Source organism: Piliocolobus tephrosceles, chromosome 9 (assembly GCF_002776525.5).
Source record: "Piliocolobus tephrosceles isolate RC106 chromosome 9, ASM277652v3, whole genome shotgun sequence".
Lineage (NCBI taxonomy): Eukaryota > Metazoa > Chordata > Mammalia > Primates > Cercopithecidae > Piliocolobus > Piliocolobus tephrosceles.
The window spans coordinates 123,470,464-123,487,167 of NC_045442.1; the positions used below are offsets into that span (position 1 = coordinate 123,470,464).

General features: G+C 40.8%; 1 protein-coding gene across 2 annotated transcripts in view; it reads right to left on the minus strand.

Moving 5' to 3' along the window:
• Nucleotides 1-405: 405 nt before the first annotated feature.
• Nucleotides 406-16,704, minus strand: part of TAF3 (TATA-box binding protein associated factor 3) — a 194,303-nt gene continuing 178,004 nt past the window's right edge. For both annotated transcript variants that reach the window (XM_023230538.1, XM_023230537.1), the window contains exons 5-7: nt 8,042-8,294; nt 3,506-3,612; nt 406-2,394 (exon numbers count right to left, since the gene is read on the minus strand). In XM_023230538.1, coding sequence (XP_023086306.1) covers nt 2,280-2,394; nt 3,506-3,612; nt 8,042-8,294 — 475 coding nt within the window. In that variant the 3' untranslated portion in view covers nt 406-2,279. The remainder of the gene's footprint in view (nt 2,395-3,505; nt 3,613-8,041; nt 8,295-16,704) is intronic.

Here is a 16,704-nt window from a genome sequence, read left to right on the forward strand (position 1 = left end):
CAGTCATAAGATGGTGACAACTTTTGGTCTCTAGTGACCTGGACTGGATCCGACTCACTGACCTAGAGGTGAAAGGCTCTGTATTCCATTACTAATCCCTCGAGCTCTCCAGCCCCCTGAAAATGATTCTTTGGTTTTATTATTGCAAAGACCATTTATGAAATCATGAACTGGATTTAGGAAAGCAACCATGAAATAGCAAGGGACAACAAACTGATTGAAATTCCTTGAATGTAGCATGGGCTGAAGTCTCTCAGACAGGAAGATCGGGGGAAAGTTATATACAAGCACCTCCATTCTGGTTTCAGTAGCATGACCTGCTCACTTAAACGTGGCAACTTCAGATCATGGACCATGCCTCAAGGAACTAAATCCTAAATAAAGAAAATGGAAAAGCAAACTATGAAATAGCCAATAATCTTTATTTTGCACTTCCCCCACCCCTCACCCCTCTCCAAAAACCACTAACGCGCATTTTTGTGCATGTGAAAATATTGTATAAAGTATTTAGAATGATCTCAAATTAATAAAACAAAAAAAAACACATATCTCAACATAGATGCTTTGTTTCTTTGCAGGGATAGAAAAATTCTGGCCTCTCGAACAAGGAGGGCAATGATACCGTGCACTCTGAAGAGGTCGGAGAGGTCGGTTCCACTTCCACTGATTTGCAACTTCACATTCATGGCAGAAAACTGCATTTCTCTAACCACATAATGTTTTAAAATATGACTAATCCATACACTAATATCAATTTACTTGGCATTTAAAAAAATCACATTTTCTAGTAATATATTTGTATGAGGTTCAAAGCCCATATTCTAGCATCCAAGAGATCCAGTACATGGGCCTACACTGGGATTATTTCAAAATCAAGTAAAAGTCCATATTGATTCCAAAGTTGCTAAAATATGCTAATAAAGTTAAATTTGATGTTTTTTTTAACATTAAAAATAAAATATTTGGTTTACCTCTCAGACATCTATAACATATAATAAATAGTGGGCAGTATAATAATATAATAAAGTTTTGTGATACCCTGAAATTTGATGAGTTTTCTTAAAAAAATTCATAATATACTTCATTTCAGCCTTAAAGCACAATATTAATGAACAGATTTGTAGAAATAAAACAATATAAAGACAAAATGCTACAGTATATGTGGGTTTTTTTTTTTTTTTTTTTACTTTCACGGAAACTACATGTCCTTTTAGTAAAAGTCTGTCAAAGAAATTTATAAAAACAAAATAGACAACAAACGAAACAACTTCAAATCATAAACTCTAAATTTAAATTGCCTTGTTTTCCTTCCAACTGCTCGGGCCCTTTCCCCCACGATATTTTCGGGCACTGCACAGGTCGAGCTCAAGGGAAATTTCTTTGAACGATGGCTTTTTCTTTAGCCTTCTTTGTTTCTGTCCAGCGTCATTACAGACCTGGCTGAAATCACAGTGGATTTCAGAGAAAGCCAGAATTAAACACGATAAAAATTTTAAAAATAACTACTTCATAAATATTTATTATTTACATTAGGGGCAACCTTTTAGTCTGAAGAGTTTTTATACAAGTTGATGAAATGTACAAGCAGTGAGAAGAGACTCCAGCAGTTTAAAGAAGGGCAAAATTAGAAAGCAACGAAGATATAAAATACATTAAACAAAAATAATTTGCACAAAAGCAAACAGGACATGATAGAAACCTTTTTCTTAAAAAATATAAGGTATTTCACAAAAGCCTGAACATTTTACATGTTAGTACTAAAAACGGGGGAAGGAGGGAAGCTTCATATATTCTTATCACAAAAATATTTACCGGTACTCCAACTGGAGTTTTCTTTTGTGTTATTCTGATTATCTTACTATAGAGGGAAAGGGGCTGAAAACTGTATACAGACTCTATCATCCTTAAATTACAGTTGAGGCAGTTTGTACATTATCTTCTCATCTAATACCTCAATGAAAAGGCCCTGGAGAGAATAAAGGAAATCAAAAGGGAAGATGTACGCTCTTTATTAATAATACTTGTCACTGGTATTAGAGGAGTGGAGGAGGGGCAGCCCCCAGGCCACGCCTCTGCTCGAGTTTCCTTCTGTCCCACTGCCACGGAGCCACAGGCCAACGCAATGCAGGTGCGCGGTGTGTTCCAGCCTCAGTCCTCCTGGGTTCTTTATCCACAGGCATCTGGGGTGGATGCGATGGCAGAATTGCATGAGCTCCCTTCCAGGGGCGCCAGGGAGGAAGCCTGGGCTGACCCCACTTGGTCCAGCCCCTCGGGAGCCGTCAATGCGCTCGATGCTTCCTCTTCTTGTGCTTTTTGTCCTTCTTCTTGTTGGCACACTTGGGGCAGAACCACTGCATCTCTTCTGGGGGTGCAGTCATGATTCCAACACAGGGCCTACACATGAAAGCAAACTCAGATAAGCAACGTTTATACAGCCGATTCTTCTCCCTTCTGTTTTAAAGTACTTTTTAAAGTCTATGACATGTTTACCCGAAATCAAAGTCAAGCAGCACCACTGTTGGGCATGCAGACTAGGATATTACAGACGCGCCCTTTACAGGCCCCTCTGTAGAGATTCCTTAGTTCTTTCCTCCTTTCAGCCAGGAAGAGAAGGCTTCTGAGCCACGGCTTTGTCTTTATCTCACAGATACCGTGTATCATAACTGAACAGGTTGCTACCTTTTTGTATCTGACACTTTAAAGATACCACGAGAAGATTATCTGCATACATTCTGGTTGAGCTTTTCAGTTTTTAGGAACCGCTGAAGAGGTTTAAAAAGCAGTGAAGCAGTCTTCAGTCCTGCAGTTCGTACCATCCCTACAAAGGGGCTGCCTCTCCGTGGTCCTGGCCGTGCTACAGCTTCTAGGGAACGTTACCGGAAAGGAAGGTCAGGGAAGCCCCCGGGTCTCCTTTTGGTATTATTATTATTATTATTATTATTTTTTTTTTTTTATTTTATTTTTTTTTTGAGACAGAGTCTCGCTCTGTCACCCAGGCTGGAGTGCAGTGGCCGGATCTCAGCTCACTGCAAGCTCCGCCTCCCAGGTTCACGCCATTCTCCTGCCTCAGCCTCCCAAGTGGCTGGGACTACAGGCACCGCCACCACGCCCGGCTAATTTTTGTATTTTTAGTAGAGACGGGGTTTCACCGTGTTAGCCAGGATGGTCTCGATCTCCTGACCTCGTGATCTGCCCGTCTCGGCCTCCCAAAGTGCTGGGATTACAGGCGTGAGCCACCGCGCCCGGCCGGTATTATTATTTTTAATAAGAAGGATAGATAAGCTAAGCAGAATGTTCAGAATTTAGGGTGAATAACAATAGTCTAAAGACTCTTGGGTTTTGCAGTTAATTGCATTTCACAGGCTCTGTGATTTGACTCCATGTACTGTCCCTAGGACAGCCCTGGGTCAGTCCAAAGGCAGGAATCTATTCAGTGGACGCTTGGTCTCAGGCGCAGCTGATGCTGCCTGACACGTGTGGCCGGCCGGGCGCCCTGGGCACTCACCAGTGGTACCAGTCATCGCAGTCGTCACAGCCAATCATGGGACTCCCATCATCAGGCTTGTTACACCCAGGGCAGATCCAGATCTGATTGCCCCACTCATCTCGGATCTGATGTTTGCAAAGTGGAAGTGGCAAAAATGGAGGGAATGGGAAAAAACCAAAAAGAAGTCAGATCAGAATGATTACTTTATACTGTTAACCGAATCAACAGGCACATTAAACTAAAAAATATAGTAGATCAGCACTTCATTAATGCCACAATCAGCGTCATCACTGTTTTAGAATCGTGAAACAGAAAAACGCCAAGTGTTCAATGATAAGACATTTCTAATGAATATTCTAAGCTTTCTTTTGTAAGTCATAAAAAACAAGCATTTTATAATCATCTCTCTGAACAATATGACCTGTAACCCCTTTCATTAAAAAAAAAAAAAAAAAAAACTATAACTACATACATTCCTAATGATTTGGGTCTCTACAAGGGTGGTAACAACTGATTTTTTGAAAGCTACAGACCTCCACCTTCTATGTGGTTTTTCTCCATCACATTCATAGGCATGGAATTAATATAGACAGCCAAATGTGCATGCACCATCTTATTACTTATTAGCCAAGCCCTTCTCCTGAACGAGCTGATAAGATCAAGGATATAAAAGAGTTGTTACTAAGTAACTTTCCATTCCCTTTATGACATTTTTAGTAAAGTACAATCAACTAAAGGGCAAATGAAGTAAGGGGATAGGGAGACCAAAGAGCTATAAGGTTCAACATTATTTTGCTACAAATGTTGTGTACTCTGGAGTTGACTTTATTTAACTTAGCAGTCCTCAAGAGGGAACATCCTATTAACCACTTCCTCCAACTCCACATGAACAGAGCCAACCTGGAAGAAGTAATTCACTGATGGGCATTAAACACCGGCAATAAGAAAAAGGTAATTTCAAAAGTGTTTACAATAACAGAGCACATTATTGCATCCGGTTTATTTTATAAGGGATAGTTCTTCCTAGACTTTCAAATACCACACTGACTAGATGTGCTTTTAAAAAGGCTTTCTTTGTGTGTGACAGGTGCACTGGGGGTGCATATACGTTTCACTGTAGTGATGGGCTTCCTTTAAGGCAACTCTACAAAGGCAAACTACATTGACAGGAAAACTTCCCAAAGAAATCTGAATGACCCTCTGTAATTTCAGGAGAAAAAGTAACAAGGGGTGAGACCCAGCAGTCGCCCGTACCCGCTGCCTCGTGGCCAAGGCTGGTGGAGCATCCTATGCCCTGAAGCTCCCACGTGTGGCTGGTCCTGCTGCTGGCTGACCTTGCTTGCAGTCAGAAGGCAGTGACTCTATGTGCTGCACAAGAGCTTTGCCACAGCATCCACAGTAACTAACACCAAATACTTCACAGCTTACTACATTCCTCTAAACCTCTCATTTCATTTAATCATTGTAAAGCAACCTCTGGGTAGCTTGCAAATGGGGAAACCGGAGCTAAGAGAATTTAAGTGGCGTTTCCAACATCACACCATTAGGCAGTGACAAAATCTGCCTTTTTGCTCTCTAGCCTTCATATGTCATCTAAATCACACATTTTGTCCTCTGCCCACAAAACGTCTCTTCATGAGGTAGAAGGCTTTTTAAAAATTGTCATTTTTATTTTAAAGACAGGGTTTCACTTTGTCGCCCAGGCTGGGGTGCAGTGGTGTGATCACGGCTCACTGTAGCCTTGACCTCGCTAGGCTGAGGTGATCCTCCCAGCTCGGCCTCCGGAGTAGTTGACACTACAGGCACATGTCAACATGCCCAGCTAATTTTTTTATTTTCTGCAGAGATGGGTCTCACTATGTCACCCAGTCTGGTCTCAACTTCTGGGCTCATGCGATACGCCTGCCTCAGCCTCCCAAAATGCTGGGATTATAGGCGTGAGACACCATTCACAGTCAGAAAGCTTTCCTTCTACACTGTCTATTCCAACTAGACTCATCTCCAGGAGGTGAGTTAGTTCAAAGATCTACTGGAAAACCAGAACTTTCAGAGCTGGAACATGCCACAGAGATCACCAAGTTTAACACAAACTTCTTAATTACAGATGAAGACACAAAGGTCGAGGAGGTTAAGTACAAAATCTTTCCTGATCAACCCATTTGGGGGTAATGTTGCCTCAATTAAACACCTACAACGACTGGTCCCTGAACGGACCAATTGGATGATCACAGTTTTAGAAGTTTCTTTAAGGAAATTTAATAATAGGCCAGGCATGGTGGCTCACGCCTGTAATCTCAGCACTTTGGGAGGACAAGGTGGGAGGATTGCTTGAGCCCAGGAGTTTGAGAGCAGCCTGGGCAACATAGGGAGACATCATCTCCACAGACACAAAAACAAAAAAACAGTCAGGAAACAGCCAGGTGTGGTGGCAGATGCCTGTGGTCCCAGCTACTTGGCAGGCTGAGGTGAGGGAACCATTGGGGCCCAGGAGGTCAAGGCTACAGTGAGTGGTATTGTGCCACTGCATTCCAATATGGACAAGAAGAGGGAGACTACTCAAAAGAAAAAAAAAAAAAAAAACAGAAAAAAAGAAATGTAATATTGTACAGTTTATAATGACAAATACCATGAGTCCTACCCGGCCACTTTCCAATCATATTAGTACCTACCTAGTTACACAAGGTCAGGGCCACCATTAGGCTAACACATCACAGTGTGTGGATTTGGTAGTCATAGCAATGGTAATGGCTCCATACACCTTAAATATTTTGTTGTGTGTTTGTGTGTTTAATTCTATAGTGTCCAAAGAACATAATCTGTATAAATACTTTACTGCCAGACTGTATTCAGGGTTTGAATAAGACCTAATACTATTAAGTAAGAGGAAAGCAACTAAAAACAGTCACAGAACAACGTGGACTCATTCGACATGGTGGGATTTACTATTTTTTTTTTTCTTGAGACAGAGTTTCGCTCTTGTCGCCCAGGCTAGAGGGCAGTGGCACGATCTTGGCTCACTGCAAGCTCTGCCTCAAGCAATTCTCGTGCCTCAGCCTCCCAAGTAGCTGGGATTACAGGCATGAACCACCATGCCCAGCTAATTTTTTTGTATTTTTAGTAGAGATGGGCTTTCAACATGTTGGCCAGGCTGGTCTCAAACTCCTGACCTCAAGTGATCCACCCGCCTCAGCCTCCCAAAGTGCTGGGATTACAGGCGTGAGCCACCGCGTCCAGCTGGTTTTACAATTTGAAGTCATGCTTGGATACTCAGGAGTTTGGTGGTCTGAAAGTTCATTTCCATTTAATATGCAAGCCCTGCCATATTCTGGATCATAGCCAATAAAATATAACTAGTGCTATTATTCAGAAACACCACCTGGCTCATAATATCAGTGTACATTATATAAATTATACTCAAGTGAATAACTGAATTGCTTGATCAAGAAATTCAATGTGAGATTTCAGCACCACTCTGCATCTCTACATTTACAGATTGATATTACTGTCTATATGTATATAGTCATATCCAAAACAATATAAACACAATGCTTTGATGTTATTTATGGAAGCTGACTATGTGAACACTGCAATGTAACTTTTCAGCCAAAAGCTTGAAAATGCAGTGAAAAATGGCAACGAAGAAATGCATCTTGGCTGGGCATGGTGGTTCATGCTTGTAATCTCCGCACTCTGGGAGGCCGAAATGGGTGGATCACTGGAGCTCAGGAGCTCGAGACCAGCCTGGACAACATTGTGAAACCCTGTCTCTACCAAAAAATACAACAAATTAATCGACAGTGGTGGCGACTGCCTGAGATCCCCAGTTACTCAAGAGGTGGGAGGATCGCTTGAGCCTGGGAGGCAGGGGCTGCAGTGAGCCGAGATCGTACCACTGCACACCAGCGTGGGTGACAGAGTGAAATCCCCTTTCAAAAAGAAAAAGAAAAAAAGGCCAGGCGCGTGGCTCATGCCTGTAATCCCAGCACTTTGGGAGGCCGAGGCGGGCAGATCAACTGAGGTCAGGAGTTCAAGACCAGCCTGGCTAACCTGGTGAACCCTGTTTCTACTACAAATACAAAAACTTGGCCACCCGTGGTGGCAGGCGCCTGTAATCCCAGCTACTCAGGAAGCTGAGGCAGGAGAATCACTTGAACCTGGGAGGTGAAGGCTGCAGCGGGCCGAGATCTCACCACTGCATTCCAGGTTGTGCAATAAGAGTGAAACTCCGTCTCAAAAAAAAGAAAAAAAAAAAAAAAAAAAAAGAAAGAGGAAGAAAAAGAAAAAGAAATGTGCTGGCTAGGGGCAGTGGCTCAGGCCTGTAACCCCACCACTTCGAGAAGCTACCGCAGGAGGATCGCTTGAGCCCAGGAGTTTGAGGTTGCAGTGAGCTATGATTGGGCCACTGTACGTAGGGAGACCCTGTCTCAAAAATAATTAAATAAATAATAAAATTCGAAAGAGAAATGCCTCTGAAATTCGACAGTGATTCTGAGCACACACTTGTCTTGAACTGAAAACGTCTCCAGGCTAACCGCTGGGGCGCCAGGTACGCACCACGTAGGTGCTGACCGTCTCAGTCACCACGCTGCGCACGGGAGCTTTGGCACTGGCCCCGGAGGCGGCAGGACCCGGGGAGGGCAGCAGGGCAGGGCCCGCGGCGGCCTGGGCGAGCAGCGGCAGCGGCACGGGCGCAGGGCTCACGAGCATGGGGCCGGGGGTGGACGCGGGGGCCGGCGGCGGGGTCTTCGGCCTGTTCTGCGAGGGCGCCGGCTTGGCCTCGGGCGCAGGGACCACTTTGCTGATAACACTGTCAACAAAAGAGGGAAAGGTAAAAGTCAAAACAGGATCATCATAGAACCAAACTCGTGCTTAAAAACATGATTGCAAAATAGCTTTTCTTCCAGTAGCGAAATATTTCAACGTCCAGAAGCGGCTCAAGAACTGAGTTTGAGGCCCTACATCAAGTGGCCTCTCCACTTACTCAGACGAATTTTTCATTTTCCCAAACTTCCCCTCAATGGCCAGATATCTAGAAATTTCTAGTAACCAATACACATGCACAGGCAATATGACTTCAATTGCCTGTTCCTGTGCTGAGGCAGAAGCTCTGACAGCCTCACAGGGGAGCTCCCCACCCCCACCTCTCCTCAGTCCTCCAGGGTCGAGACAGGGGCCGCTCCTTCCACTGGGGCTCCAGCTGGAGAGGACCTGGAGCAGCCTGTGTCCCACACCGGAGATGGGCAAGAAAGACACAATTGCTGTTGGAAGCCCTTGAGATTTCTGGGTTGTTAATGACCATAAACCTAACCTGGCCTAAGCTGCTGAATAGAGCAGCTTAAAAAAAAAAGTTTCTATTTATCTCCTCTCAATTCCAATGTTTCTTCTTAATACTCTCAATGCCGTTGTCAATAAAACTGTGAAGACTTTCTCACTTCTGGATTTGGCTTTGATTGCCAGGTTTTACGGACTGACTGTTCAGGCTGGGCGAGGTGGCTCACGCTCGTAATTCTAGCACTTTGGGAGGCCGAGGTGGGTGGATTCCTGAGGTCGAGAGTTCAAGACCAGCCTGGCCAACATGGTGAAACACCGTCTCTACTAAAAAATACAAAAAATTAGCCAGGTGCAGTGTCGCGCACCTGTAATTCCAGTTACTCGGAAGGCTGAGGCAGAAGAATCGCTTGAACCCAGGAGGCGGAGGTTGCAGTGAGCCGAGATCTCGCCACTGCACTCTAGCCTGGGCTACAGAGTATGACTTCGTCTCAAAAACAAAACAAAACAAAACAAAGCAAAACACAAAACAAAAGATTGTTCCCAGAGGGCCTGCAGAGGTAGGGAGGAGGTAATGCAGCGGCAGCTTCTGTCCTGGTGACGCTGCTGCGGGTCGCTAGAGCTGTGGTACTGTGACCCTGCTCCTCCACTAACAGCATCCTCTTCATACAACTCAGTGGAAGCAGCTCTGGACTTGGGGTCAGGACATCTGTGTTCAAATTCTACAGCCGCCAGAGACTAGACCCGTGGCCTTGGATTCTTCATTTATTATAAAAAGCGCGATTTATTGAGGACCTACCTATAAGAAGTCAGAGGTTATACTAGGCACTTTACAAATATCATCTCATCCAGTCCTCATGAGAACATCAAAGAACTAATGATTACTCCATTTTGTAGATGAGGAAACTGAAGATCAGCGAGAGAAAGGAATTTGAGTAAATGGGTGGCAGCTTTTGAACCAAGGTCTACTTGATTCCAAAGTTTGCTTTTTTTTAAGCTTCTTTATTTAAAAAAAAGTATCATATATACATTATAAATATATATATATATATCATTTTACACACAGAGAAAACAATGTAACAGATGCCTAGGTAATAATCAGAGATAAAATATGTTGGCTTTGCCATATTTATTTCAGATGAACTTCCTTCCCTGCCCCAGAGCAACCACTGCCCTAAAACAGGTAGAGTTTTGTTTATTGTTCTTGGTACTTTATTTTTTTTTCTCTGTACCTCTCTTGCCTTTGTAGGTGTCCATAAACAATACATACCGCATTAGTGTTTGCTGTCTTTAAACTTTTATACACACAATGTCACACTCTAGTTATCAATAAAGTTTCTGGGCCATGCAATATGGCCATCCTCACCTCACCAGGAATCGCCAGCCTGCGGACTGTCCCAGCCTGTCTCTTTCTACTATTCCACACAATTCTTTAGGTCTTGTTTTTCTCATCAACAAAGTGAAAAGAAATGCAGTGGCCTCAGAGGGTTGTAGTGAGAACCTCAATATGGAGAAACACTTCAAAAACAGCATCCAGATGGGAAGTGTCAGCCCCGTGTCATGTTCACGGCTGTTGCTCACAAAAGCCTCCAGCCTCATTGCTGCCAGCCTGCATGGTTCCACTTCCTCATAGTCCTAGTTTAGAAACCACTTTCACCAAAAGGCACTGACTCTGTGCTATTCTGATCATAAATTTATAAAACATTAAGTTACTTCAAAAACTTCACCATTATTTCAGCAAATAACTTCATTACTGCTGTCTAATTGTTCTCCATTTGCTTCCTGCAAGGGTGATCATCTTCCGAACCTGGATACAGCCAAAGATCAACAGAATTTAACACACACTTGTTGGTACAGCAGACACTTGATAAATGCTGAACATAATAACTAGTGACTATTTATTGAGCACTTACTATCGGTCTGACTGTCCTAAGCACGTGAAAGCCAATTGTGGGCCAGGCGCTATGCTAAATGTTTACTTGCCTTGCCTTATCTCGTTTTTTTTTTTTTTTTCAGATGGAGTTTTGCTCTTGTTGCCCAGGCTGGAGTGTAATGGCGCAATCTTGGCTCACTGCAACCTCTACCTCCTGGGTTCAAGTGATTCTCCTGCCTCAGCCTCCCGAGTAGCTGGGATTACAGGCATGTGCCACCATGCTGGGCTAATTTTTGTGTATGTGTGTGTGTGTGTGTGTGTGTGTTTTTTTAGTAGAGACGGGGTTTCTCCATGTTGGCCAGGCTGGTCTCGAACTCCCAACCTCAGGTGATCTGCCTGCCTTAGCCTCCCAAAGTGTTGACATTACAGGCATGAGCCATGGTGCCTGGCCTCATTTGTTTTTCATAATGACCACATAAGGCAAGCTATTATTCTGCTTTTTTAAATGAAGAAACCAAGGCACAGAGAGATTAAGTATCTTGCATAAATTAACACAGAGTACTGCTACATGGCAGGGCCAGGATTTAAACAAGGCAGTCTGATTTTAGAGCCTGTGATCTTTTTTTTTTTTTTTTTTGAGACAGAGTCTCGCTCTGTCGCCCAGGCCGGAGTGCAGTGGCACGATCTCAGCTCACTGCAAGCTCTGCCTCCCAGGTTCACGCCATTCTCCTGCCTCAGCCTCCTGAGTAGCTGGGACTACAGTCGCCCGCCACCACACCTGGCTAATTTTTTTGTATTTTTAGTAGAGACGGGGTTTCACCGTGTAGCTAGGATGGTCTCGATCTCCTGACCTCGTGATCTGCCCACCTCGGCCTCCAAAAGTGCTGGGATTACAGGCGTGAGCCACTGCACCCGGCAGAGCCTGTGATCTTAGTAAGTATATGACACTGTCTCTCAATGTGTACTGAGGTTTGCCTTACATAAAAGGCATATAATATAGGAGTTCAAAGTTATTGCTATGGCATTTATATCGAGAGAGTAAGCATTCTCTATTTTTATGGCTAGACTAAAATTTTAAAACGCTATTTCTGGAGGCAGTTTCCCATAATGGTTTAACACACAAGTGATAGAACCAAAGCTAAAGGAAAAAGCAGGAACCCTGAGAGGTAAGCAGAACACAGATGCTTTACCCCGAGGGCATTTACGCATTAGGCAAGTCTGATCTTTGGTTATGATGAACAGGACCAATGTCGAAGCTCAGGATCTGCCCAAAGTGGAAGTTCTAATAGAACTCCCTGCCGACACTAAGGATTCCCAATCAGCTACACCCGTAAGGTAAAGATGAATGAGAGTGTCATGAATTTTCACCTCTGGTGTTCTAGGATACTTTACATTTAAAGTAATTTGGACTTGCAGTGTGCCCAGGCACACAGCACAATTCTGAGGGGAAGTATCTTAAAATCTAAGTCTCATATTAATATAGATAAGTATCTTTAAAAAAAAATAAGTGGCACATAATGAAAGATAATCAAACCTATGAGGAAGTAAGGTGGGATCAGGGAAAACTGTTAAGACATAACAGCTAGTATGAAGGGACAAAGACCACAGATACAAGAATTATCAACTATAAAACTACTTTGCTTACAACATTAAAAAATAATAAAAGGCAAAGGCTGGAAATATAGGTGGTAGGAAGTCACAGATCTAGTGGATTTGAAAAGAACCAAACAGACTTTCTACAAATTAAAAAATACAGTAACTGAGATTTAAAATTCAATGGAGTGATTTAACAACAGATTGGAAACAACTTAAGACAGAACTATAAACTGAGTATTAGGACAAAGTAAATTTTCGGAGCATAGCCTGAGAAGCAAAGAGAACACAATAAAAGGTCTAATTAGTGCGTGTTTGATCATAATTCTAGAAGAGAAATGGAGCAGAGACAAATGTTAACAAGAAGTACCTGAGACTTTTACAGAACTGATGAAAGATACCAATCCACAGATTTATGAAGCCCAACAAACCCCAGGCAAGGTAAATAAAAACAAATCTATATCTAGGCACATCAAAGTGAAGCCATAAAATACCACAGACAGAGAGGAAACATCTGAAAGGCAGCCAGAGGGAAAAAAGAACAATTCCTCTCAAAGAAGAAACAGGTGACTGCTGACTTCTTAATTAGCAATGATGACATCTAGAAGACAGTGGAGTAACATCTTCAATGTGCTAAAGAAAAATACATTGTGTCTTTGAAAACATCTTTAAGGAATAAAGATGAAACAAAGACATTTACAAGCAGGCAAAAGCTAAGAATTTGCCACCAGCAGACACTTAAAAAAAAATTCTAAAGCAACAATTCTCAAATTTTTGGTCCCAGGGCCCCTTTAAATTCCTAAAAATTATTAACAACTTAAAAAATGTGCACTATATCTGTCAATATTTACCATATTAAAAATAAAACTGGAGCAGGCACAGTGGCTCATACCTGTAACCCCAGCACTTTGGGAGGCCGAGGTGGGTGGATCGCTTGAGGCCAGGAGTGATTCATCACAATCAACAGGGTGAAATCCCATTTCCATTAAAAATACAAAAATCAGTGGGTTTAGTGGCGCAGGCCTGTAGTCCCAGCTACTCCAGAGGAGGAGGCAGGAGAACTGCTCAAACCTGGGAGGCGGAGGTTGCAGTGGGCCAAGATTACATCATGCACTCCAGCCTGGGTGACAGAGCAAGAATCTGTCTCAAAAAAATAAATAAAATAAAAATAAAAATAAAAATAAAACTGAAAAGTTTAAAAATATTTAGTAATTCATTTAAAAGTAACAACAATGAACCCATTATACGTTATCAGATAATATTTTTAAAAATGAAAATAACTATATTTTCCAAGACAAAAAACTTGATAATGACTGGCAATGTTTTGGTGGTTTTTTCTTTGATAATGGCATCTTGCTCTGTTGCCCAGGCTGGTCTTGAACTCCTGGGCTCAAGCAATCCTCCTGCCTCAGCCTACCGAGTAGCTGGGATTACAGGTGCATGCCACTGTGCCTGGCCAAGACTGGCAATGTTTTAAATTTTTTGCAAACCTCTTTAATGTAGGCATATGTAAGTAGAGAAGGGAGGAGTATTTTAAAATATTTTTTGGATAATGGTATAAGTTTTTCCTTAATGCTGCATTAAATGCAACAAATGACAGTTTCTTATAAGTTAGTTACAATGTGTAATCTGAAATCATATCAATAGACATTCATATTCTATTACATTAAAATTTATTGCTCTGTTTAGCACTCTGAATACAAAAGTTACCCATGCATAATTTTATAATGTCATACATTGGTCATTTGGAAAATACTGGTTCACTGACTTAGGCAGATCTTCCAAATGTTTACATAATTCATTACACAACATAATAATATGTAAGCCAGTAATGGGCAAACAGAGCTAAGGTATTTTAATATCCCTCTATTATATAAAATGTAGCGTAAAGGTAGTGAATAAAGTATGGTAATTTCTAGGGTAACCATGCAAAAATTACAAACGAAGTATATACAGTATGAGGAAAAAAGGAAAGATAAAAAAAAACCTTGGTCTGATAAAAGAAAAGAGAGAGAGAGAAAAAAACACTGAACGGTAAAGAAGTAGCACAAAATAATAAGATAAATTTCAAACTCAAAACATCAATGATTATATCATATAAATGGTCTAAGTGATTCAGTTGTCAGGCTGTATAAACAGTGAAACCCAATATATTCTAATGCCCAGAGGCACATCTAGCAATAGAAGGGCTGAAAGTGAGAGGCTATAAAAAGATGTATACAAATACAAAGAAAAGTAATACCACACAACAAAGACTTTAAGGCAAGAACTATCAGTGATAATAAAGGCTATTTCCTGATGATAAAAGGTTCCAATCTGCCAGGAAGCTATAACAGTTTAAAATTTGTATGTACCTAATAACACATCTACAAAACATATAAAGCAAAAACTGACAGAACAGTAAGAAACAGATGAATCCACAATCATAGCCAGAGATGTAAGCATATTTATCTCCCTGCATAACTGACAGAATAAGCAGTCAAAAAAGTAGCAAAAATATAGTTTTGAATATGAATAATGAAATTGACCCAATGGAAATTTTTAAAAAAATCTGTCTTCAATCAATGCAGAATACTCATTCTTTTCTAAAATATACTGAACACTGAAAGAAACTGACCCAATTTCATAAGGCTAAAAAACAATTTGAATAGTTTGTACACAGATTTGTTACCCCTGCTGTATCAGTAGTTCCTCAAACGAACAAAAAGCCTTTTTAATTTCTATGTCCCCAGTGTTTAACATGACGGTTATTAAAATAAAATGTGTTAGAATCCAAACTAAGAAACAAAGGCTGATCCAGAAAGTAGTAATTGTCCAGATGACATACTTTTAGTGCATTTTTCTATACATTCAAAATTATAGCTCCCCCAAAAAAGTAGCAGAGTAATATGCTTTATGATGTGGGAAGGGATAAAGCACAGGTGAGAGAAATATGGGGTATCAATGAAAACAGAAAAAAAGAAAAGAGAAGAAACAGAGCAAGTGAAAGAATTACAATTTTAGGTCAGGAAGCATGAGGACAACCCTGGCATTTTCAGTTGTTTGTTAATGGAGTTAATTTTGGGGGCAGGAAAAAGAGAGAGAGGACAGAGGATGACAGGAAGAAGAAAAGAGAGTTGTGATCAATAAATATGACTGCAGGCAAAAATATGCCTGAAAATTTAAGTTATCAACGAGACGGTTATTCAAGGGAAACATCTTCTATCTTATAATACCCACTCACAGGATTGATGGATGGGGTCTTAGAAAACTGCTTGCAAAGATTATCACTTTGTTTTAACTTCACTATTTGCCGGCTATTAGAGGGGAAAATGTTGGAGGTAAAGACGGAAGCTATTATCCACAATAATTTTTAGATGTTCCTGTGGTTTACTATGCAATAATTATGCATGTGCGATTGAGAATTAGCTCAATTATACTTGTTGGATGGTAGAGTTAATTAAAAAAAATCCTCAGAATTGGAGCTGTATCACAAACCATAAATTCTAAATGTCTTAAAAATTAGGCAAAAGAAAACAAAAGCATAAAAGTTCCCCAAAAAGTAAGTAAATATAGATGTTTTTAGTCTTGGGGTAGGACGAAATTTCTAGGCATCTCACCAAAAGTTGAAACCATAAAGGGAAATGCTGATCTAACTGCACAACAATTTTATATGGCATAACATAACCTCAGGAAAGTTAAAAGGCAAAAGACAAAATGAAGCAAACTACTTGCAACAATAAAGCATTCACTCCTTCTTATACAAAGAGTTGTTCTGAATAAAAAAGAATTAATGTTCTTATTCAAACATAAGTAAAGGAAACAGCAAGTAGAAAATAGAATTCAAAAACCAAAACCAGCCAATTGACAAGAAACAATGTTCTATTTTCATAGTAATCAAAGATATAAACCTGACCATAAAATGCTTCCTTGGTAAAGATGAAAAAGATTGACAACACCTGGTACTCTCAGTATGGGGGAAAGGGAGAGATGGTTGGTCCAGTATTCGAAATGATTATGGAAACCTTAAAAATGTGCAAGCTCTTTACCAGCAATTCCGCTTCTAGAAATGTATCCTGAGGTAATATTAGACAGCTGTGTAAAGGTATGGGGTAAAGAATATGATTTGTAGCACTGTCTATGACTGCAAAAAATAAAATAAAAAAATAAACACTAGAATAACTGCAATTTAAAATACCCCCAGAATAGGAGGTTGGTTACATGGATGATGATGAACAAAATGCCATGTTGTTATTTGAAGCAGTGATACACATGTGTGCACACACACAAATGATACGTTTATCCAAGAAAAAGGTAGGTTAAGATGGAATTTTTCTAAGAAAATAAAAAAAAGCAAACAAGAAAGTATGAGTGTATACTTAGAAAAAGTTTGAAAGAATATACACTAAAATGTCCAGCAATTGCCTCTATATGAAAATTATAGATGTTTCATTTATTTTATTTATTTATTTATTTATTTATTTATTTATTTATTTATTTATTT